The sequence below is a fragment of the Zalophus californianus genome, chromosome 9 (genome assembly GCF_009762305.2).
Source record: "Zalophus californianus isolate mZalCal1 chromosome 9, mZalCal1.pri.v2, whole genome shotgun sequence".
Taxonomy (NCBI): Eukaryota; Metazoa; Chordata; class Mammalia; order Carnivora; family Otariidae; genus Zalophus; species Zalophus californianus.
In genome coordinates this window covers 122,713,626-122,738,639 of record NC_045603.1, presented here as the reverse complement: position 1 = coordinate 122,738,639, position 25,014 = coordinate 122,713,626, and the positions used below count along the sequence as shown (strand labels likewise).

Sequence of the window (25,014 nt, the reverse complement as noted above, 5' to 3'; positions counted from 1 at the left end):
GTCTTCTTTGGAGAAGTGTTCATGTCTTCTGCCCATTTTTTGACTTGATTATTTGTTTTTTGGGTGTTGAGTTTGAGAAATTCTTTATAGATTTTGGAAATCAGTGCTTTGTCTGTAGTGTCATTTGCAAATATCTTCTCCCATTTTGTGGGTTGCCTCTTTGTTTTGTTGACTGTTTCCTTTGCTGTGCAGAAGCTTTTTATCTTGATGAAGTCCCGAAAGTTCATTTTTGCTTTTGTTTCACTAGCCTTTGGAGATGTATCTTGAAAGAAGTTGCTGTGGCTGATGTCAAAGAGATTACTGCCTATGTTCTTCTCTAGGATTTTGATGGATTCCTGTCTCACATTGAGGTCTCTCATCCTTTTTGAGGTTATCTTTGTGTATGGTGTTAAAGAATGGTTGAGTTTCATTCTTCTGTATATAGCTGTCCAATTTTCCCAGCACCATTTATTGACGAGATTGTCTTTTTTCCATTGCGTATTTTTTCCAGCTTTGTCGAAGATTATTTGACCCTCAAGTCGAAAAGTTGAGGGTCCATATCTGGGCTCTCTATTCTGTTCCTTTGGTCCATATGTCTGTTTTTGTGCCAGTACCATGCTGTCTTGGTGATCACAGCTTTGTAATATAGCTTGAAATCAGGCAACATGATGCCCCCCGCTTTGTTTTTCTTTTTCAACATTTCCTTGGTGATTTGGGGTCTTTTATGATTCCATACAAATTTTAGGATTGCTTGTTCCAGCCCTCTGAAAAATGTCTTTGGAATTTTGATTGGGATGGCATTGAAGGTATAGATTGCTTTGCGTAGCATAGACATTTTAACAATGCTTATTCTTCTGATCCATGAGCGTGGAATGTTTTTCCATCTTTTTATGTCTTCTTCAATTTCTTTCATGAGTGTTCTGTAGTTCCTAGAGTATAGATCCTTTACCTCTTTGATTAGGTTTATTCTGAGGTATCTTATGGAAAAATTTCTTTTATATATTTAAGTGCATGTATTTATATATGTTGGTGACAATTGTGAATTTCAATTCAAAAGCTTTTATTAACCCCAGTGTGTGTAAGGCATCATGATACATGCGATGAATATTATAAAGACTGTTACGATATATGCTGCATATATGATATGATCTCTTTGAAAAACACCCTTGACAATAACACAATGAATTATAATATGGGGGAAATTTTTAAAAGTGCTGTGATGTTAGTCTGAGCATACTGCTGTGTGGATATAGGCAAATTCTGACACCAGAAAGAAGCCCACTCCAAGTGGAAACTGATGTCATCACTTTAAGACAAGACTTGAGAAAGGACTTGAAAGATGAGTGGTATTTCAATGGACAGGGAAGTGAGAGACATGATATTTGAGATTGAAAAAACCACATCAGGGCCATGTAGAGATACTTGGTGTGTTCAGGCAGTGATATAGCAGTCTGCTCTGAGGATGCTGTCTTTGGAAATGAAGATTAAGCCAAATGTGTATCTGGGAATGTGAAGAGTTATGTCACCCAAAGGTTACAGATTTTGCTCATCAGGACCATTGCCTTCTCTCTTTTCCCTCCTCTATCCAACTTCTTCGCACTTGACAATCCTATTTCTGCTGCTGTCCAACCAGGCAGAAGTGAGAGATGTTGATGCATGTATGGCAGTGGCTGAGGTGTACAAAAAATTTCAAAGGCATACATATTTGGTACTTAATGATTCATTCTGCCTCAAGTAGTATTTTGCAGAGAGCTTCTGTGATTGTCAAGATAATGATATCAAGGTCCTTGATGTGTGCCTGCATGTTGTGTGCATTTTAGATTAGTGAGATACATGAAGTTTTCATAATTCCTGAACAGAATTGATGCCTATTTCTTATTAGATAATACAATATCTGTTGATTTTCCCATTTCTTTTATTTTAAATTCAGAGTAATACATCAGTCAGGGAATCATAGTTGACAACTTAGATGATTATTTGACTTAACTGATATGACATCAACGAAATTTTTCCATATAACAGAAGTCAAGCTGTCAAATATTTTAAAGTAAATATTATTGTTCCATGGATTTGAGCTAAATAATAATACATTCTATAATTTCTCTGTAGAAATACAGAAATTTATTATTCCACGGATTTGAGCTAAATATTAATACATTCTATAATTTCTCTGTAGAAATACAGAAATTTTTCATATATGTCATTTGTTTTTCTTTTGTCAGGAATTTTATTCTTTACAGGCAGATGGCTTATTTGTGAAATTTGTATGGGTATATATTCTTCAAATTAATTCAGCTACAAGTGAAAAAAAATCCATACTCAACAGAAATACATAAAATCAAATAATAGTGTATTAAAACAAATATAATACAAATTTCAAAGAATATATCTTTTTTGTTTATTTGTTTTGTTTAAGAATATATCTTTGGAACCATGGCCAAATAGCCGGTAGACTGAGATTCTCTCAAATGAAATTGGGCAGGGAATTTTACCAATTAAATAGTTGGAAAGGACCCAGTGGATTTCATTGCTTTGCAAATGAAGTCTGGCAACCTGATGAGTAGATACATTGATTTAGTGTGTGCTACAACTGAATTAGTCTTGGAAGAATTACAAGGACTCAACTAGTTTAAGCTTCATAGACTGGTCAACACCTTAAAATGTATAAAGTGGAACAAGAGAACCAAACTAATGCTTACCTAATTGTGGTAGACAGAATTATGAAAATGTACCCACCAAGTATCCAACCCCCTGGTTATTCAATCAAAACAATTCTAGGTACTTTTGTGAAAGGACTTTATATATGTACTGTGGTTGCTAATCACTTGACCGTAAAATAAATTTAACCTGGACTGTTGAAGTGACTCCAGCGTAATCACCTGGTTCCTTAGGACCCTCTATATACAAAATCATGCCATTTGCAATATAGGTAGTTTTACTTTCTGTTTCCATTCTGGATGCCTTTTATTTCTTTTCCTTATCAAATTATCTGGCTAGAAACTCCAGTGCCATTTTGAATAGAAGTGGTAATAACGGATATCCTTATTTTATTCCTATTGGGGGAACATTTTCTTTTTCTTTGTTTGTTTACTTATTTATTTATTTATTTTATTATGTTATGTTAATCACCATACATTACATCGTTAGTTTTTGATATAGTGTTCCATGATTCATTGTTTGCGTATAACACCCAGTGCTCCGTTCAATATGTGACCTCCTTAATACCCATCACCAGGCTAACCCATCCCTTCACCCCACTCCCCTCTAGAACTCTCAGTTTGTTTCTCAGAGTCCATAGTCTCTCATGGTTAGTCTCCCCCTCCAATTTCCCCCCCTTCATTTTTCCCTTCCTGCTATCTTCTTCTTCTTCCTTTTTAACATATAATGTGTTATTTTTTTCGGAGGTACAGGTCTGTGATTCAACAGTCTTACACAATTCACAGCACTCACCATAGCACATACCCTCCCCAATGTCTATCACCCAGCCTCCCCCTCCCTCCCACCCCCCACCATTCCAGCAACCCTCAGTTTGTTTCCTGAGATTAAGAATTCCTCATAGCAGAGAGATCATATGATACATGTCTTTCTCTGATTGACTTATTTTGCTCAGCATAATACCCTCCAGTTCCACACACATCGTTGCAAATGGCAAGATCTCATTCCTTTTGATGGCTGCATAATATTCCATTGTATATCTATACCACCTCTTCTTTATCCATTCATCTGTCGATGGACATCTTGGCTCTTGCCACAGTTTGGCTGTTGTGGACATTGCTGCTATAAACATCAGGGTGCACATACCTCTTTGCATCCCTACATTTGTATCTTTGTGGTAAATACCCAGTAGTGCGATTGCTGGGTCGTAGGGTAGCTCTATTTTCAAAGTTTTGAGGAACCTCCATACTGTTTTCCAGAGTGGCTGCAGCAGCTTGCATTCCCACCAACAGTGTAGGAGGGTTCCCCTTTCTCTGCATCCCCGCCAACATCTGTTGTTTCCTGACTTGTTAATTTTAGCCATTCTGAAGGGTGTGAGGTGGCATCTCATTGAGGTTTTTTTTTAATTTTATTTTTTATTTTTTAAATTTTTTATTGTATGTTAATCACCATACATTACATCATTAGTTTTTGATGTAGTGTTCCATGATTCATTGTTTGTGCATAACACCCAGTGCTCCATGCAGAATGTGCCCTCTTTAATACCCATCACCAGGTTAACCCATTCCCCCACCCTCCTCCCCTCTAGAACCCTCAGTTTGATTTTCAGAGTCATCGTCTCTCATGGTTCATCTCCCCCTCCGATTTACTCCCCTTCATTCTTCCCCTCCTGCTATCTTCTTCTTTTTTTTTTCTTAACATATATTGCATTATTTGTTTCAGAGGTACAGATCTGTGATTCAACAGTCTTACAAAAATCACAGCGCTCACCATAGCACATACCCTCCCCAGTGTCTGTCACCCAGCCACCCCATCCCTCCCACAGCCCCACCACTCCAGCAACCCTCAGTTTGTTTCCTGAGATTAAGAATTCCTCATATCAGTGAGGTCATATGATACATGTCTTTCTCTGATTGACTTATTTCACTCAGCATAACAACCTCCAGTTCCATCCACATCATTGCAAATGGCAAGATCTCATTTCTTTTGATGGCTGCATAATATTCCATTATGTATATATACCACATCTTCTTTATCCATTTATCTGTTGTTGGACATCTTGGCTCTTTCCACAATTTGGCTATTGTGGAATTGCTGCTATAAACATTGTGGTGCACGTACCCCTTCGGATCCCTACATTTGTATCTTGTGGTAAATACCCAGTAGTGCAATTGCTGGTAGCTCTATTTTCAACTGTTTGAGGAACCTCCATACTGTTTTCCAGAGGGGTTGCACCAGCTTGCATTCCCACCAACAGTGTAGGAGGGTTCCCCTTTCTCCGCACCCCTGCTAACATCTGTCGTTTCCTGACTTGTTAATTTTAGCCATTCTGACGGGTGTGAGGTGGTATCTCATTGAGGTTTTGATTTGGATTTCCCTGATGCCGAGGGATGTTGAGCACTTTTTCACGTGTCTGTTGGCCATTTGGATGTCTTCTTTGGAAAAATGTCTGTTCATGTCTTCTGCCCATTTCTTGATTGGATCATTTGTTCTTTGGGTGTTGAGTTTGATAAGTTCTTTATAGATTTTGGACACTAGCCCTTTATCTGATATGTCATTTGCAAATATCTTCTCCCATTCTGTCGGTTGTCTTTTGGTTTTGTGGACTGTTTCTTTTGCTTTGCAAAAGTTTTTATCTTGATGAAGTCCCAATAGTTCATTTTGCCCTTGCTTCTCTTGCCTTTGGCGATGTTTCTAGGAAGAAGTTGCTGCGGCTGAGTTCGAAGAGGTTGCTGCCTGTGTTCTCCTCTAGGATGTTGATGGATTCCTATCTCACATTTAGGTCTTTCTACCATTTTGGGTCTATTTTTGTGTGTGGTGTAAGGAAATTGTCTAGTTTCATTCTTCTGCATGTGGCTGTCCAATTTTCCCACCACCATTTGTTGAAGAGACTGTCTTTTTTCCATTGGACATTCTTTCCTGCTTTGTCAAAGATGAGTTGACCATAGAGTTGAGGGTCCATGTCTGGGCTCTCTATTCTGTTCTGTTGATCTATGTGTCTGTTTTTGTGCCAGTACCATACTGTCTTGATGATGACAGCCTTGTAATAGAGCTTGAAGTCTGGAATTGTGATGCCACCAGCTTTGCTTTTCTTTTTCAACATTCCTCTGGCTATTCGGGGTCTTTTCTGGTTCCTTACAAATTTTAGGATTATTTCTTCCATTTCTTTAAAAAAGGGGATGGTATTTTGATGGGGATTGCATTGAATGTGTAGATTGCTCTAGGTAGCTTTGACATCTTCATGATATTTGTTCTTCCATTCCCTGAGCATGGAACATTTTTCCATTTCTTTGTGTCTTCCTCAACTTCTTTCATGAGTATCTTATAGTTTTCTGAGCACAGATTCTTTGCCTCTTTGGTTAGATTTATTCCTAGGTATCTTATGGTTTTGGGTGCAATTGTAAATGGGATCAGTTCCTTAATTTCTCTGTCTTCTGTCTTGAGGTTGGTGTATAGGAATGCCACTGACTTCTGTGCATTGATTTTATATCCTGCCACTTTACTGAATTTCTGTATGAGTTCTAGCAGTTTTGGGGTGGAGTCTTTTGGGTTTTCCACATAAAGTATCATATCATCTGCAAACAGTGTGAGTTTGACTTCATTTTTGCCAATTCACATGCCTTTTATTTCTTTTTGTTGTCTGATTGCTGTGGCTAGGACTTCTAATATTATGTTGAATAGCAATGGTGATAGTGGACATCCCTGCCGTGTTCCTGACCTTAGGGGGAAAGCTCTCAGTTTTTCCCCATTGAGAATGATATTTGCTTTGGGTTTTTCATAGATGGCTTTTATGATATTGAGGTATGTACCCTCTATGCCTATTCTCTGAAGAGTTTGATCAAGAAACGATGCTGTACTTTGTCAAATGCTTTTTCTGCATCTATTGAGAGGATCCTATGGTTCTTGTTCTTTCTTTTATTAATGTATTGTTGCACTTTGATTGATTTGTGGATGTTGAACCAACCTTGCACCCCAGAGATAAAGGGGCAACACTTTCAATCCTTTACCATCAGGTATGATGTTAGGAGAGGGTTTTTTGTGGATGTCATGTCAGGTAAACATGTTCCCTTCTGTGACTAATATGTTGAATGTTTTCATCATGAGAATTTGTCACATGTGTTTTCTGCATCTATTGAGAGGACCATGTGATTTTGGCTTTTACTTGATCAGTATGGCATTTTATAGTGATTGGGTTTCATATGTTGAACTAACTTTGCTTTCCTGAGATAAATTGTACATGGTCATTGTGAATAATCCTTTTTATATCTTGCTTGATGAGACTTTCTTGTGTTTTAGTTAGGGTTTTTACATTTATATTAATCAGAGATATCAATCTCTAGTCTTCTTATCATATAGTTTGTCTGGTTTTGATATCAAGGTAAAAATGGATTTACAGAATGAGTTGAGAAGTGTTCTCTCCTTTTCAACTTCGTGCAATAGTTTGTGAAGTATTGGTTTTAATTCTTGTTTAAATGTTTTATAGAATTCACTGGTTAATCCTTATGTGACTGAGAATTTCTTTGTGGAAAGCTTTTTGATGACAGATTCATTCTCTTTACTTGTTACAATTTATTCAGATTTTTTATTTCTTCTTGAGTCAGTTTTGGTCCTGAGTCAATATTTGTGTCTCTCTAGGAATTTGTCATATCATCTACATTATCCAATTTGTTAGCTTGCAATTATTGGTAATACTACCCTATAGTTTTTTGTTTCTATAAGGTTGGTGGTTCTGACCCATTTTGCAAATTGGGTCTTTTTTTTCCCCCTATTAGTCAGTTTAGTAAAAGGTTTGTTAATTTTGTTGATCTTTCCAAGAACGAACTTTTGGTTTATTTTATTTCTGTTGTTTGTTTTTTTATTTCATTTATCTCTGTTCTAATATCAAATTAAGGTTTGGCTGGCTTTGGGTTTAGTTTGCTCTTCTTTAGAGCTTTGTAAGGTGGAAGGTTAGACTGTGATTTAAAAAGTTTCTTTTTTTTAATTTAGTAATTTACAGCTACAGATTTATTTCTAAGCACTGATTTAACTGTGTCCTGTACATTTTGATACAGTGTATTTTCATTTTCATCCATCTCAAGTATTTTCTAATTTCTCTTCTGATTTCCCCTTTGACCCATTGATTATTTATAAAGATTTATTTATTTATTTATTTATTTATTTATTTGAAAGAGAACGAGTGGGGTGGGGAGAAGGAGAGAGAGAAGCAGACTCCCCACTGAGCAGGGAGCCCAATATGGGACTTGATTCTAGGACCCTGGGATCATGACCTAAGCCAAAGGCAGATGCTTAACCAACTGAGCCACCCAGGCGCCTGACCCATTGGTTATTTAGGAGTATGTTATTTGATTCGACATATTTGGGAATTTCCCACATCTCTTTCTGCTGTTAACTCAAATCACTCCTTTGTGGCTGTAGAACATACTTGTTTAATTCATATCTTGTTAAATGTGTTGAGATTTGTTTTATGGCCTGAAATATGGTCTTCACTGGAGATTATTCTGTGTGCACTGTAGAAACATAGTATTTTGCTGTCATTGAATGGAGTGTTCTGTATGTGTCTCTTAGGTCTAATAGGTGTATTGTGTTGCTTAAGTTTTTTGTTTCCTTACTGATCTTCTGGGTGTTCTATCCGTCCTTGAAAGTGGGGTACCAAAGTCTCCAACTATTATTGTTGAAGTGTTTATTTTCACTTTGCTTTTACTAGCTTTTGCTTCATATACTTTAGGGCTCTGTTTTGAGGTGTATATGTTTATAATTATTAGATTTTCTTGATGGGTCGATTCTTTTATCATTATAAATTGTACTTGTTTGTCTCTAATAACAGTTTTTTTGTGTGTTAAATCTTTTTCTCCCTTGAATCTCCAGCTCTCCTTTTGTTTATCATTTGTATGTTATGGTTTTTATAGCCATTTATATTCACTCTTTTAGGGTAGTTGTATTGTTGGATCATACTTTTATACAACATGTCAACCTCAGAGTTTTGATTGGAGACTTTAATCAATTTACATAAAGCATAACTACTGCTAAGATAGAACTTACACCTGCCACCTGCTGTTTGTTTTCTGTGTGTCTCATGTCTTTCTTGTTACTCTTTTCCTCCATTACTGTTTTCTGTTACATAGGTATTTTGTAGTGTATCCTGTTAATTTACTTTTTCACTATGTATTTTTTTTAGAGATTTTTTTTTTTTAATTTATTTGAGAGAGAGAAAGCACAAGCAGGGTATAGGGCAGAGAGGGAAGCAGATTCCCTGCTAAGCAGGTAGCCTGATGTGGGGCTCGATCCCAGTACCCTGGGATCATGACCTGAGCTGAAGACAGATGCTTAACTGACTGAGCCACCTAGGCACCCCTTCCACTATGTATTTTTTGAATTACTTTATTAGTGGTTGCCCTAGAAATTATAATTTGGTTAGACTATTTGAGCCCCAACTGTTATATGCTACCTCAGTCAACTATAAAATTAAAATACTTACCTCGCATTTCCTCCATTTCCCAAGTTGTAAGTGATTAATAGGAATGAATGTGAGCAGAAAGAACATAAATCCTATTGCATGTTACAGAATAACCAACTGCCTCAAATGCTTGCTGGGAAGGAGGCTTTTTGCACTGGGCAAAGTATTAATGTGGTGAATTTCCAGCCTTGTAAGTGTGGTCTTTCGGGGAAATACCAAATATGTCAAATAATGACAATTTTTTGGTAATGAGGCTTTGAAAGAGCTCTGTTTTCTGGTCATTGCTGTGGCTGCCACACTGGATTGCTACTTTTCAAAGTAGTTATGGAGCTGGAAGTGGGCAATGGGAATAGCGCAAGTTAAAAAACCATAAGGGGTGCCTGGGGGGCTCAGTTGGTTGAGCATGTGACTCTTGATTTTGGCTCAGGTCTTGATCTCAGGGTCGAGAGTTCAAGCCCCCTGTTGGGCTCCACTTTGGGTGTGGAGCCTACTTTAAAAAAATCACAACAAAACAACAACAAAAAAATGGTGAAAAACCATAAAATTCACTTGCCAGTTTTTTTTTTTTTTCATTGCCTGTATGGAGGAGGAATATATTTTCAGAGGTCTTTACATTGGCATTTTTGTTAACATCACCATCATATTTATGGTCAAGTTTTATGATCCACTAAAGTGATCCCTCTAGCTCTTCATCACAAAAGCAGGCTTAAATTGATATGGCTGCATTCATTTGTAAGTTGCCAGCAATTTTAAGAGATTACTATTTGAGGGTGTCCTTTAAGAGAAAGGGTTTTAGCAAATATTATGTGGTTGTGTTGAGCTTGTTAGTTTAATGAGCAGGAATGAGACAAAACTTATGATTTAATGGAAACAGAATTTAATAAATAGAAATTACCAACTGAAAAAGTTTATATATTTTTTATTTTTTATTGTTATGTTAATCACCATACATTACACCATTAGTTTTTGATGTAGTGTTCCATGATTCATTGTTTGTGCATAACACCCAGTGCCCCATGCAGAATGTACCCTCTTTAATATCCATCACCAGGCTAACCCATCCCCCCACCCCCCTTCCCTCCAGAACTCCCAGTTTGTTTTTCAGAGTCCATCGTCTCTAATGGTTTGTCTCCCCCTCTGACTTACTCCCCTTCATTCTTCCCCTCCTGCTATCTTCTTCTTTTTCTTTTTTTTATACATGTGTTGCATTATTTGTTTCAGAGGCACAGATCTGTGATTCAACAGTCTTGCACAATTCACAGCACTCACCATAGCACATACCCTCCTCAATGCATATCACCCAGCCACCCCATCCCTCCCACCCCCCACCACTCCAGCAACACTCAGTTTTTTTCCTGAGATTAAGAATTCGTCATATCAATGAGGTCATGTGATACATGTCTTCCTCTAATTGACTTATTTCACTCAGCATAACACCCTCCAGTTCCATCCACGTCGTTGCAGATGGCAAGATCTCATTCCTTTTGATGGCTGCATAATATTCCATCGTGTATATATACCACATCTTCTTTATCCATTCATCTGTCGAGGGACATCTTGGCTCTTTCCACAGTTTGGTTATTGTGGACATTGCTGCTACAAACATCAGGGTGCACGTACCCTTTCGGATCCCTACATTTGTATCTTGTGGTAAATACCCAGTAGTGCAATTGCTGGGTCGTACGGTAGCTCTATTTTCAACTGTTTGAGGAACCTCCATACTGTTTTCCAGAGGGGTTGCACCAGCTTGCATTCCCACCAACAGTGTAGGAGGGTTCCCCTTTCTCCGCACCCCTGCTAACATCTGTCGTTTCCTGACTTGTTAATTTTAGCCATTCTGACTGGTGTGAGGTGGTATCTCATTGAGGTTTTGATTTGGATTTCCCTGATGCCGAGGGATGTTGAGCACTTTTTCACGTGTCTGTTGGCCATTTGGATGTCTTCTTTGGAAAAATGTCTGTTCATGTCTTCTGCCCATTTCTTGATTGGATCATTTGTTCTTTGGGTGTTGAGTTTGATAAGTTCTTTATAGATTTTGGACACTAGCCCTTTATCTGATATGTCATTTGCAAATATCTTCTCCCATTCTGTCGGTTGTCTTTTGGTTTTGTGGACTGTTTCTTTTGCTGTGCAAAAGCTTTTTATCTTGATGAAGTCCCAATAGTTCATTTTTGCCCTTGCTTCTCTTGCCTTTGGCGATGTTTCTAGGAAGAAGTTGCTGCGGCTGAGGTCGAAGAGGTTGCTACCTGTGTTCTCCTTTAGGATTTTGATGGACTCCTGTGTCACGTTTAGGTCTTTCAACCATTTGGAGTCTATTTTTGTGTGTGGTGTAAGGAAATGGTCCGGTTTCATTCTTCTGCATGTGGCTGTCCAACTTTCCCAACACCATTTGTTAAAGAGACTGTCTTTTTTCCATTGGACATTCTTTCCTGCTTTGTCGAAGATGAGTTGACCATAGAGTTGAGGGTCCATTTCTGGGCTCTCGATTCTGTTCCATTGATCTATGTGTCTGTTTTTGTGCCAGTACCATACTGTCTTGATGATGACAGCTTTGTAATAGGGCTGGAAGTCCGGAATTGTGATGCCGCCAGCTTTGCTTTTCTTTTTCAATATTCCTCTGGCTATTCGGGGTCTCTTCTGGTTCCATACAACTTTTAGGATTACTTGTTCCATTTCTTTGAAAAAAGTGGATGGTATTTTGATGGGGATTGCATTGAATGTGTAGATTGCTCTAGTTAGCATTGACATCTTCACAATGTTTGTTCTTCCAATCCATGAGCATGGAATATTTTTCCATTTCTTTGTGTCTTCTTCAATTTCTTTCATGAGTATTTTATAGTTTTCTGAGTACAGATCCTTTGCCTCTTTGGTTAAATTTATTCCTAGGTATCTTATGGTTTTGGGTGCAATTGTAAATGGGATCGACTCCTTGATTTGTCTCTCTTCTGTCTTGTTGTTGGTGTATAGGAATGCCACTGATTTCTGTGCATTGATTTTATATCCTGCTTCTTTACTGAATTCCTGTATGAGTTCTAGCAGTTTTGGGGTGGAGTCTTTTGGGTTTTCCACATACAGTAGCATATCATCTGCAAAGAGTGAGAGTTTGACTTCTTTGCCGATTTGGATGCCTTTGATATCTTTTTGTTGTCTGATTGCTTTTGCTAGGACTTCTAATACTATGTTGAATAGCAGTGGTGAGAGTGGACATCCCTGCCGCGTTCCCGACCTTAGGGGAAAAGCTCTCAGCTTTTCCCCTTTGAGAGTGATATTCGCTGTAGGTTTTTCATAGATGGCTTTTATGATATGGAGGTATGTACCCGCTATCCCTATACTCTGAAGAGTTTTGATCAAGAAAGGATGCTGTACTTTGTCAAATACTTTTTCTGCATCTACTGAGAGGATCCTATGATTCTTGTTCTTTCTTTTGTTAATGTATTGTATCACGTTGATTGATTTGCGGATATCGAACCAACCTTGGAGCCCAGGGATAAATCCCAGTTGGTCATGGTGAATAATCTCTTTAATGTACTGTTGGATCCTGTTGGCTAGTATTTTGGTGAGAATTTTTGCATCCATGTTCATCAAGGATATTGGTCTGTAATTCTCCTTTTTGATGGGGTCTTTGTCTGGTTTTGGGATCAAGGTAATGGTGGCCTCATAAAATTAGTTTGGAAGTTTTCCTTCCATTTCTATTTTTTGGAACAGTTTCAGGAGAATAGGTATTAATTCTTCTTGAAATGTCTGATAGAATTCCCCTGGGAAGCCATCTGGCCCTGGGCTTTTGTTTCTTGGGAGATTTTTGATGACGGCTTCAATTTCCTTAGTGGTTATAGGTCTGTTCAGGTTTTCTATTTCTTCTTAATTCAATTTTGGTAGTTGATACATCTCTAGGAATGTACCCATTTCTTCCAGGTTATCTAATTTGCTGGCATAGAGTTGCTCTTAATATGTTCTTAAAATTGTTTGTATTTCTTTGGTGTTGGTTGTGATCTCTCCTCTTTCATTCATGATTTTGTTGATTTGGGTCATATCTCTTTTCTTTTTGATATGTCTGGCCAGGGGATTATCAATCTTGTTAATTCTTTCAAAGAACCAGCTCCTAGTTTCGTTGATCTGTTCTACTGTTCTTTTGGTTTCTATTTCATTGATTTCTGCTCTGATCTTTATTTTTTCTCTTCTCCTCTTGGGTGTAGGCTTTATTTGCTGTTCTTTCTCCAGCTCCCTTAGGTGTAGGGTTAGGTTGTGTATTTGAGACCTTTTCTGTTTCTTGAGAAAGGCTTGTATTGATATATACTTTCCTCTCAGGACTGCCTTTGCTGTATCCCAAAGATTTTGAACAGTTGTGTTTTCATTTTCATTGGTTTCCATGAATTTTTTAATTCTTCTTAATTTCCTGGTTGACCCATTCATTCTTTAGTAGGATGCTCTTTAGCCTCCATGTATTTGAGTTCCTTCCGATATTCCTCTTGTGATTGAGTTCGAGTTTCAAAGCATTGTGGTTTGAAAATATGCAAGGAATAATCCGAGTCTTTTGTTACCGGTTGAGACCTGATTTGTGACCTAGGATGTGATCTATTCTGGAGAATGTTCCATGGGCACTAGAGAAGAATGTGTATTCCGTTGCTAGGGATGGAATGTTCTGAATATGTCTGTGAAGTCCATTTGGTCCAGTGTGTCATTTAAAGTCTTTATTTCCTTGTTGATCTTTTGCTTAGATGATCTGTCCATTTCAGTCAGGGGGGTGTTAAAGTCCCCCACTATTATTGTATTGCTGTCAATGTGTTTCTTTGCTTTTGTTATTAATTGCCTTATATAATTGACTGCTCCCATGTTCGGGGCATAGATTTTTACAATTTTTAGATCTTCTTGTTGGATAGATCTTTTAAGTAGGATATAGTGTCCTTCTTCATCTCTTATTACAGTCTTTGTTTTAAAATCTAATTTGTCTGATAGAAGGATTGCCACCCCAGCTTTCTTTTGGTTTCCATTAGCATGGTAAATGGTTTTCCACCCCCTCACTTTCAATCTGGGGGTGTCCTTGGGTCTAAAATGAGTCTCTTGCAGACAGCATATCGATGGGTCTTGTTTTTTAATCCAATCTGATAGCCTGTGTCTTTTGATTAGGGCATTTAGCCCATTTACATTCAGGGTAACTATTGAAAGGTATGAATTTAGTGCCATTGTATTGCCTGTAAGGTGAATGTTACTGTATATTGTCTGTGTTCCTTTCTGATCTATGCTGCTTTTAGGCGCTCTCTTTGCTTAGAGGACCCCTTTCAATATTTCTTAGAGGGCTGGTTTCGTGTTTGCAAATTCCTTTAGTTTTTGTTTGTCCTGGAAGCTTTTCATCTCTCCTTCTATTTTCAATCACAGCCTAGCTGGATATAGTATTCTTGGCTGCAGGTTTTTCTCGTTTAGTGCTCTGAAGATATCATGCCAGTCCTTTCTGGCCTGCCAGGTCTCTGTGGATAGGTCTCTTGCCAATCTAATGTTTCTACCATTGTAGTTACATATATCTTCTCCCGAGCTGCTTTCAGGATTTTCTCTTTGTCTCTGAAACTCATAAGTTTTACTATTAGATGTCGGGGTGTTGACCTATTTTTATTGATTTTGAGAGGGGTTCTCTGTGCCTCCTGGATTTTGATGCCTGTTTCCTTCCTCACATTAGGGAAGTTCTCTGCTATTATTTGCTTCAATATACCTTCTGCCCCTCTCTCTCTTTCTTCTTCTTCTGGGATCCCAATTATTCTAATGTTGTTTCATCTTTTCGTATTGCTTATCTCTCGAATTCTGCCCTCGTGATCCTGTAGTTGTTTCTCTCTCTTTTTCTCAACCTCTTTATTTTCCATCATTTGTTCTTCTATATCACTGATTCTCTCTCTTGTCCCATTTTTGATTGCACCTCATTAATAGCCTTTTTGATTTTGATTTGGTTAGATTTTAGTTCTTTTATTTCTCCCGAAAGTTTTTCTCTAATAACCTCCACGCTTTTTTCAAGCCCAGCTAGTATCTTTAAAGTCATGATTCTGAACTCTAGGTCCAACATCGTACTAATGTCCATATTGAGTAGGTCCCTGGCAGACGGTACTACCTCTTGTTCTTTTTGCTGAGGTTATTTTTTCCATCTTGTCATTTTGTCCAGAGGAGAATAGATGAATGAAAGAACAAAATGCTAACAGGTTAACAACGTCCCCAGGAAACATACTCTCTACAAATCACAAAAGACCTGAAACCAGGGGAAAAGAAAGGGAAAGAAAGAAAAAAGAAAGAGAAAAAAAAAAAAACAGAAAGAAAAAGATAAAAATAAAAACAGAGCAATACAAAAAAAAAAACCAGAATATGATCAAATATGATCAGGCTAGTGCATAGATCAGTGCCACACACTAGATTTTGGGTGTATTTTGGTCTGTTAGAAAAAAGGGCCTCCTAAAATTTTAAAGGAAGAAAGACTTATATATTTACAAAATAAGGGTTGATACAATGAAGGGATGGCAGATGACTGTAAAGATGAAAATTACAAAAGATTTTATAAAAGGAATTAATAAGATAATAAGTTGTTTGAAAAAAGAAAGAAGATTTAAAAAAAAGATGAAAAAATAAAAGGGAGAGAATGTGATCAGGCAGGAGACTAGAACAAAGCCATACACTAGTGATTTAGGGTATACTTTGATCTGTTAGGAGAGACTGTATCTCAAAATTTTAAGGAGAGAATAACTTATATATATATGCCAACAATAAGGGTAACTACTATGAAGGGATAAAATATGACTCTAAAAATGAAAAATAAAAAATGTTTTTTTTAAAAAGGGATCGATAAGATGTTGGTTGAAAAAGGGAAAAAGAAAAATAAAAAAAAAACAGTTAAAAAATTAACTTGAAAAACTAATGAATCATGGTAAAAAAGCCATGAATTCTATGTGCAGTATTCCCCTAGCGCTGGAGTTCTCCCGTTCTCCTTGATCGGTAAACTTGGTCTTGGCTTGCTGGCTGTTCATGCTGATCATCTGGGGGAGGGGCTTGTTGCCCTGGTTCCCAAATGTCTTTGCCGGAGGCGGAATTGCCCCACCACCCTTGTTGGTCCGGGTTAAGCAAACCGCTCTGGTTTGATCTCAGGAGCTTTTGTTCCCTGCAAGCTCTCGGTACAGCTTTGGAGGACGAGGGTGAAAATGGTGGCCTCCCAATCTCCACCTGGAGGAGCCGAGAACTCGGGGCCCGCTCCTCAGTGAGCCCCCAGAGAAAGCAGTCACTCCCGTCTCCCCGGTCTCCGGCCGCACTCCGTGCTCACCCGGCCTGTGACCGAGCGTTTCTATCTCCGGCACCCGACCCCGTGTGGAGTCTCCAAACCCAGCAGATCCCTGTGGTGCGCTCCCGCGCCGCTCCTCCTGGGGAAGGAAGGGGAGTCTCCCTGGATCTGCCACTTGTTGGGTCCCTGCTGGAGGAGCAGTGGCCTAACTGGGCTGCGGATCAGGGTTTATGGCAACCCCGAGCTGAGAGCCCGCGCCTCGGCTCCGTCTCTGCAGCCGGCTTCCCCGCTCCGATCCCTGGGAGCTCTGCTGCACTCAGGCACCCCTGGTTTTTCTGTGACCCCGAGGGTCCTGAGACCACACTGTCCCATGAGGTTTTCACCCCCCACTTAGCCACTGGAGCGACGTCCCTCAGCGGAGCCGAGTTCTCAAAGTTCTGATTTTGTGCTCCGTGGCTCTAGCACTTGCCAGAAGAGGCCGACGGAGGCCCCCTCCCCCGCCGTCTGTCCTCCCGAATATCGCCTCGGATTCCCTTCTCCGCACGTCCTACCTTCCAGAAAGTGGTTGCTTTTCTGTTCAGTTGTTGCTATTCTTCTCTTCGATCTCCTGTTGAGTTCGTAGGTGTTCAGAATGGTTTGATCCCTATTCAGCTGAATTCCTGAGACCAGACAAAACCCAGGTCTCCTACTCCTCTGCCATCTTGCTCCACCCCCTGAAAAAGTTTATATTGAAGACTATTATTTCCTCTCTGTTATCTGAACTTAGCCATAGGTGAACACACTTTTGCCTTTTGAAAAGTTTTGACATTTTCACCTTTGCCTCAGGCCTTGGACCTTGTCATGATGATCCATTCCTGCAGCCTGATTTTTGGAGAAATGTTCTCGAGGACTGATATTATTTCACTCAAAATACTCAAATTTTTTAAGTTTCTTTGAGCCAGTTTGTTGTTCCGTAACATGAAATAGGATTTATGTTTCTTTTGCTCACACTCATTCCTATTAATCACTTAAAACTTGGAAATGGAGGAAATGCAAGGCTGCCTGTCAATAGTTGAAGAAAGTGAGACTGAAAATTCTACCTTATCTTTCTTGAGGATCAAGGCTGGTGGAATTCACTGCCAAAGTTGTTGGATTTAGCCCTCCAGACCTGATTCATGGTTTTTGTTGCTTTCATATTTTATATACTTCGTTTTTTTTTTGGGTCATCAAACTTGGTTTATGTTGGGATGTTATTCCAATGCTTACCCAGCAACTGAGAAAAATATATTCTTTGGAAGACCTTTAATATAAACATTAACAGTATCAATAAAATCATACTGCTTGTTCTTATTTTGTCATTTTGATTGTTAACACTTTACCATGAGATTATTTGAAATATGTTTTAATGATATGCTCTGCTCTTGCTTTTATGGATGCAGGCATAAAATGGGAATTTATGAACCATATAAACAAACTGAGATGAATATGGTAGAGATTAATAGGAAACTTACAATGGTGACAGTGATGTTTGCATATATGTGGGTGATATGATTGTTCATAGGCTACTTCAGGGGTAAGAGGGGTGTGTGCAGAAAACACTGGGTCTATTTTTGGTCACCAGCTTCTTAAGTCTCTTCTCAGTGGTTAGAAGCAGCAGTAGGAGGGGGCATAGGATGAAGGAATGGACATGTGGGAAAAACTTACGCTGCCAAGGATGTGCTTCTTTCTTTTATACTTATAGACCTGATGACTAAAGTGTTTTTGAACACAAAGGAGAGTTTTCCATAAGAGTATTTTTCTCTAAGGAACATCTTCATCAGTGAATTAAAGAAATTCTATACTCACACTATAGGGAGCAAGGTAAAATTGAGCGTGCATTTAAAAAAATGTTTCTTATTGCCACTAAGGTGGAATTAAAGGTAGAAATCAGATGGCCGTATTGGGTGCATTTTGAACACTGCTTTGTTTTTGCCCATAAAAAGAAAGTTTATTCCTAGACAAATTCAAAAGATCTCAAGCTGTTTCTGAATTTAAAACCTCACCTTTGGGCGCCTGGGTGGCTCAGTTGTTAAGCATCTGCCTTCGGCTCAGGTCATGATCCCAGGACCCTAGGATCAAGCCCCACATCGGGCTCCCTGCTCAGCGGGGAGCCTGCTTCTCCCTCTCCCTCTGCCTACAGTTCCCCTTGCTTGTGCTCTCTCTCTGTTTCAAATAAATAAATAAAATCTTTAAAAAAAAAACTTTACCTTTTTTAAAAAGATATTTATTTATTTATTTATTTATTATTTATTTATTTAGAGTGCAAGTGGGGGAAGGGGTAGAAGGAGAAGGAGAGAGAGAACCTCAAGAAGACTCCACACTGAGCTTGTGGTTTCATGAGCGGCTTTCATCTCACGACCCTGAGATCATGACCTGAGTTGAACTCAAGAGTCTGATGCTTAACTGACTGAGTCACCCAGCTGAATACTATTCATTTGTATTGCTAGTAATACTATTGCAATAACACTTATTTAAGTAATAATATATACTATATAGTAAATATAATAACTCATGTTTATTTGATTATTCATTTGCTTAGCATTTGTGTTACCTTCTGAACATGAAGCAAGAGCAAACTAATGATTGTCCACTGTATTACTGTAATACCAGCTCTTCATCTAAATTATGTTTATATAATTATTCCAGGGAGTACATTCTCAGAATGGTCTTCTGTTATTGCAGGGATTTCAATTATGCCTCTGACCATATTTAATATAGCAATCATTAATGCCAGTATTTTCTACTTAATTAGAGTACAATTTTGGAATAGGTGTAGGGAAGAAGAGGTTTCTTAGGTTTCATAATTTTACTATTGATTCTCTCAATGATGTGACAATTAAATTTGATATCCAACCCAGCTTTAAATGACCATAGAATAACTTGGTAGGTAGGTTATCATAATCAACAACAGCATCATTTTTTCATTCCTTTTGACAAATAGCAAAACACCCAGTATAGTAGTAGAACACAGTGGTTCCCTAATTATATGCTGTAACCATGTCAAGCATTGCAGGAAATTTATGAAAGCCCAGGAAATGGTCCACATTTATGTTCTAGCCTTCTTAAACGGTAATGGTTCCCTGGCAGAATCTGCACTGCAACATGTGGGAGAGCATCAGGGCTCTGCATCGTTTTCCATGATCCCAGGGAAAGCTGGGACTCTTTGATCGTATTCTTTCTGGAGTAAATCACAGCAAACAATGATCTCCTTTGAGTTTTTCATTTATTTTGGTGGGCTATCCCAGTACAGTGTTTTCCCTGGATACCATCTTTGCAGGGCTATAACTTTCTGTTACAGGAGATAAAATAGGTCATGGACTGCAGCCCATAATAGTATTATAGGGAGTATAATCACAATGAGCTATTTCGCTGGGGAATGTAATGACGTAAAACGATCAGTCAGACAAAGCGAATGGTGTGGTTAAATGTTTCATTCTTGAAACAGAAATATATTGACCTAATGTGGCTATGGGCCTGAATTATGATTGCCTGGTGTACTAAACAAGTGTACCAAAGATTGCTCTGACTGTAACGTGTGGACTCTTGTTGCCAACAGCCCACTTCCTCTCACTGGTCTCCAAAGTGGGTTCTACTTCCTCAGACTTAAGAAGCAGAGTTTTTCTTCCGACGAATAACCAACATGCTTGTCAGGTATTTGAAAACATGCAGCATTTTAAATACTTTTCACATTTGGGAACTTCTGTTTTATAATTGTTCGGACATTACTTATTTTTCGCAGATTGCATTTTATTACTTCTCCAGCCAAGTGAATGGCAAATTAATGGCTGGCCTTCAAACCACATGTGGTGGACCCATTCAGCATTTATGGCAAAACACAGCTGGGCTCCAGAATCAGTGGGAGAGAAAGGTCATGAACGTCCAGAGCAACGAGAAATTTCAAGTATGTGTGTTGTATTTTCTAACCATATCAGTCCTTAACTGATGTGGGAAACAAAGGCAGAAGAAAAATTATTATATTTCCTTACTACCTACAGCCCATTGACAAGTCCTTGAAACAGGCAGAGTGACATTCCTCTAGGGACTCAGCTGCCTCGATGTTAATACTTTGTTAAGGGCAAAAGACAATCTTAGCCCAACCCCTGGGACCCTTTAAGTCTACTTTAACATATAAAAATTCCTTTGGAAACTTCCTTTATCTCTACCCCCAAGATACATGTTGGCAATCATCCCCCAAGCATATGACCCACCGATATACATCTGAAGGGTCTCATGACTCAGGTTTTATTAGACGGTAGTAAATGACATTTTCCCAACAATAGCTAGCCCTCTCAAGGTCCTAGAACCATGCTTCCAAAATTCCTTAGAGACTTACACTATCCCTAACCCCCTCCCAACTTGAAAGTATATAATGGGCCATTCCTCATGACCCCAGTGCAGCCCTTTCTGCCCATGGGTCTTGTCCCCATGCTTTAATAAAACTGCCTTTTTCCACCAAAGACATCTCAAGAATTCTTTCTTGGCTGTCTGGCTTCGAACCCTAACGCCTTTCCTATATCATTAAGAACAGATGAATTAAAAGTAGGATGACCACTCTCCCAGTTGGCCGAGAACTGAGGGATTTGCCAGGACTTTCAAGCACTGAAACCAATCTCAGGGAATTGGGATGTCCAGTCACCCTAAAAGACACCTTTAAAAGAAGGTTTTAAATTTATGTACAAAAACTAAAGCTGATATATATTCACATATATTTATATATCAGTAAACTCTATCTTTCTAATTATCTTCTTAACTTCTTAAATCCCCTTCTTTTTCTATTTCTCTTACTATTCCAACCTCCTCTTTCTTTTATTTCTTATTCTTGAGAATTGCTTATCTTCCAGACTTTTCTCATGCTTTTGAGAGAACAGGGTTATATTGGGAAATGAGGAATTAGACTATTTGACCTAAATACTAATTCCAAATGCTGTTGAAGTACAATAATTGTCATATTCATTTCATGGCTAAACTCAAATTATTCAGTACAGCCTTTATTTTCCAAAATAACTTTGAGAATGAAAGCTCATGCAAGCCTATAAAAGACAAACTTATTTATTCAGCCTAATAAAACTTATGTATAGTGGAAATTATAATCTAATGATTATTACAGGAGTTCTTGGTAACGGATTGCATATTTTTACATTTGGGAGAGCCAAGAAAAATTTCCCATTAAAAACAGGATCTTACAGCATTTTATTCTGAATGCATTTGCTTTTTTAAACCTGGTTTGCAGGCCAATTTAGCCAACTCGGCTAAAGCAGGTTTCTTTTATCATCTATTATTTGAATAGTATAATAATCAATTTTATAATTTTGATACATAGCAGAAAATCATGTGCTATGTGATGGTTGGACTTAGCGCTTGCTTAACTATAGGGATTGAATTGGATTGAATTTTAACTTCAGTTATTTTGAGTGGTAAGAGGAAGGATGGGAGAATAAGCAGGATTTCTATTATAAAATTGAATTATAAACTATAAGAATGGTACATTTTCTTAATTGATCTGTCATAAATTCACTGTAGTTTGAAATTTCAGGCTTTTATAAACTAAATGGGGATCCAAAGAGGATCAGAGAAAGTCACTTCATAGATGGTTAAATGACACCTAGATGATAGGACTTTAGAGGAACTGTATGGTTGGAAACATAATTCTGTCATTTGAAGCTTTGCACTCCATTGAAGTTAAATATATTGGTGTGTGTGTGTGTAGAGAGGGGGCTGGCAGGGTATCTTAAGTCATCAGGCATTTAAGTCTTCCTGTGAATGATTGATTAATTTATTTAACAAAGACTCACTTGGAGCACTCAGGATGCACCAGGTGGGACTCAGGGAATGTTCCTAGTACATGTAAAGAATTTTCTATCAGCTTTGTTGAGCTATAATTGATATACGTGTAAGTTTAAGCTATGTAATGTGATGATTTGATGCATGTACATTGTGGAATGATTACCACTATAAAGTTAGTTAACATATCCATCACATCACATAATTACAGTTTTTATCATGCAGTAAAGACATTTAAGATCTACTCTCTTAGCAACTTGCAAGTATGTAATACAGTATTATTAACTATATTCCCCATGCTGCTTATAGATACTCAGAATTTATTCATTTTATAGTTGGAAGTTTGTACCCTTTGACCAACATTTCCCCATTTCCCCCACCATGCAGACTCTGGCAACTAAAAATTACTCTGTTTCTGTGAATTTGGCTTTTATAGATTCCACATATAAGTGAATCACAGAGTATTTATCTTTCTGTGACTTTTCTCACTTAGCATAGTACCCTCAAAGTTCCAGCCATGCTATCATAAGGGATAAGATTTCTTTCCTTTCTTGGCTGAATTTGTATATATGTATACCACATTTTCTTTATCCATTCATCTGTTGATGGACACTTGGGTTATTTATGTCTTGGCTATTGTAAATAATGTTTCAATAAATATGAGAACGCAGATGTCTCTTTGAGGTAGTGATCTCATTTCTATTGGTTATATACCCAGAAGTGGGATTGCTGGATCATATGGTAGTTCTATTTTTAGTTGTTTGAAGAACTGCCATACTGTTTTTCATAATGGCTGTACCAGTTTACATTCCCACCAACAGTGAACAAAGGTTCCCTTTTCTCCACATCCTTCCAAACAAATTATCTCTTCTCTTTTTGATAATAGCCACTCTGACAGGTGTGAGGTGATATATCATTATACTTTTGATTTGCATTTCCCTGATGATCAGTGTTGTTGAGTATCTTTTCATGTACCTGTTGGCTATTTGTATGTCTTCTTTGGAATGATGTCTATCTTTGGAATGATCTCTATTTTATTTGTGCGGTTTTTTTCCCCACTATTGAGTTGTATGAGCTTCTTATATATTTTGGATATTAACCCCTTATCTGATAGATAGTTTGTAAGGGGGAAGATTAATGATAGGCCTGTGGGAGAGAGACTATGTGTTCCTGGATTTGGAGTGTGTGTGTGTGTGTGTGTGTGTGTGTGTGCGCAGACTTAGAACTTTGAGCACCAATAATGCATCTAATTTGTAGAGGATATTCAAGTGTCATTAACTGCTAGAGAAGTTTCTAGTTTATTTCTTTTTTAAAAAGATTTTATTTATTATTTATTTGAAAGAGAAAAAGAGAGAGAGCATGAGTGGAGGGAGAGCATGAGTGGAGGGGGGAAGGGCAAAAGGAGAGGAAGAAGCAGGCTCCCCACTGAGCAGGAAGCCCAATGATGCGGGACTTGATCCCAGGACCTTGAGATCATGACCTAAGTTGAAGGCAGATGCTCAACCCACTGAACCACCCAGGTGCCCCTAGTTTATTTCTTAACACTTCTCTTCTTTCTCCCCATGTCTCTCTGTCTTCTCTCAATAACAAAGCAAAACAAAACAAAACACAAGAGGAACAAAACGGAGCCAAGAGTGCTTTTGAGGGGATTGAGTCACAGTGACTGGATGCTGACGATGGACTTGCTGAAGTCCATTCTGTCCGTATGCTCACATAAACTTTAATGACTGAAATGGGAGTTTGTGTATAAACTTTGTCAGCATTTACACATCTTTTCCGACTCTGCTTCAGAATCGATGGTAAAAGAATCCTACCTCACCTATCTTTGCCAAGCTTTGTGCGTTCTCATCTCTGTCTCCAACTTAAGGTCAAGGTCTTTACTGGCAGGTAGCCGGACGGAGACTTGGACGTTGGGTAGAGCTGGAACCTGCTGAGTCTTGTGTGTTAAACCTTTTAAAACAACTTCCTCGTTTTTCCCAGACATCCATTCCCAAATGGCACATTGCAGGGGCTGATGATTAAATATGTGCAGCAGCTAATATAAAACTTAAAACTCCCAAATATATCACCTCCAGGGCTGTTGAGCTGTCACTGAGGCAGCGAGGTTATTCACTTGGGTGCTTTAAAATGCGGCAGTGGCTCCAGCAAAAGCAGATGCATGTGCAGTATATTAACTTGTTTGCCAAAATACTTTATTGCTGATATGAAAACAGCGCCTCTACCTTAGAGGCTTTGTAAAACTTAGGAAAGCGTATAACTCTCTTGGGATCCTTTGGCTACACCAGTCTTTTAAGATTGCAGGTATGTTTTCATTCTGTCCCGTCAGCAAGAGAGCAGCTGTTCACATGCTTTTGTTTAGCTGGGCCACAGAGATGCACTATGCTTGTCATACTGCCCACCACCCTCTCGTAGCTTCGTCCGTGAAAAGTTTTAGCGAGAGGCTTATTTGAGGGCATTTTGTAATCAGTGTCTCCAGACAATAGCGGCTGCCTCATCGGTTTACAAGCCTCCGAGAATTACTCCGTTTTCTGCAATTTCCTCTCCATGCTGCCTTCGGACAGTTTTAAAGCCATTCATGCTTCCTTTAGAAATATCCACATAGGAGATTTTAGTTTCAGCTGGACCCTGGCTTAGGATGGGTTTCTGAGGAAGCCTCTGGATCTGGCTGTTGTCGTGTACTTTACTTTATCTGTTAAGTACGAGGTCCATGCCTTAGTAAAACTGAAGCCCATTCATTTCTGAGGGAATACTGCAACATGACAAGAAATGGTGTTTATGCATCTAGTCAACAAAGATAGCAGCATTTAAGAAAGTTCTGAAGATGTTGAAGGAGTAATAACATCTAGGATTTACTGAGCACTTACTATATGTAAGGCACTGCCTT

The 25,014-nt window shown here is 38.5% G+C and overlaps 1 protein-coding gene across 1 annotated transcript in view; it reads left to right on the top strand.

Annotated features, from left to right (window-relative positions):
* Window positions 1-25,014, top strand: part of MALRD1 (MAM and LDL receptor class A domain containing 1) — a gene marked incomplete at its 5' end in the record, with an annotated part of 847,841 nt that overhangs the window by 42,708 nt on the left and 780,119 nt on the right. The window contains 2 exons of the mRNA XM_035729081.1: window positions 19,906-20,000; window positions 20,089-20,250. Of these exons, the coding sequence (XP_035584974.1) occupies window positions 19,906-20,000; window positions 20,089-20,250 (257 nt within the window). The remainder of the gene's footprint in view (window positions 1-19,905; window positions 20,001-20,088; window positions 20,251-25,014) is intronic.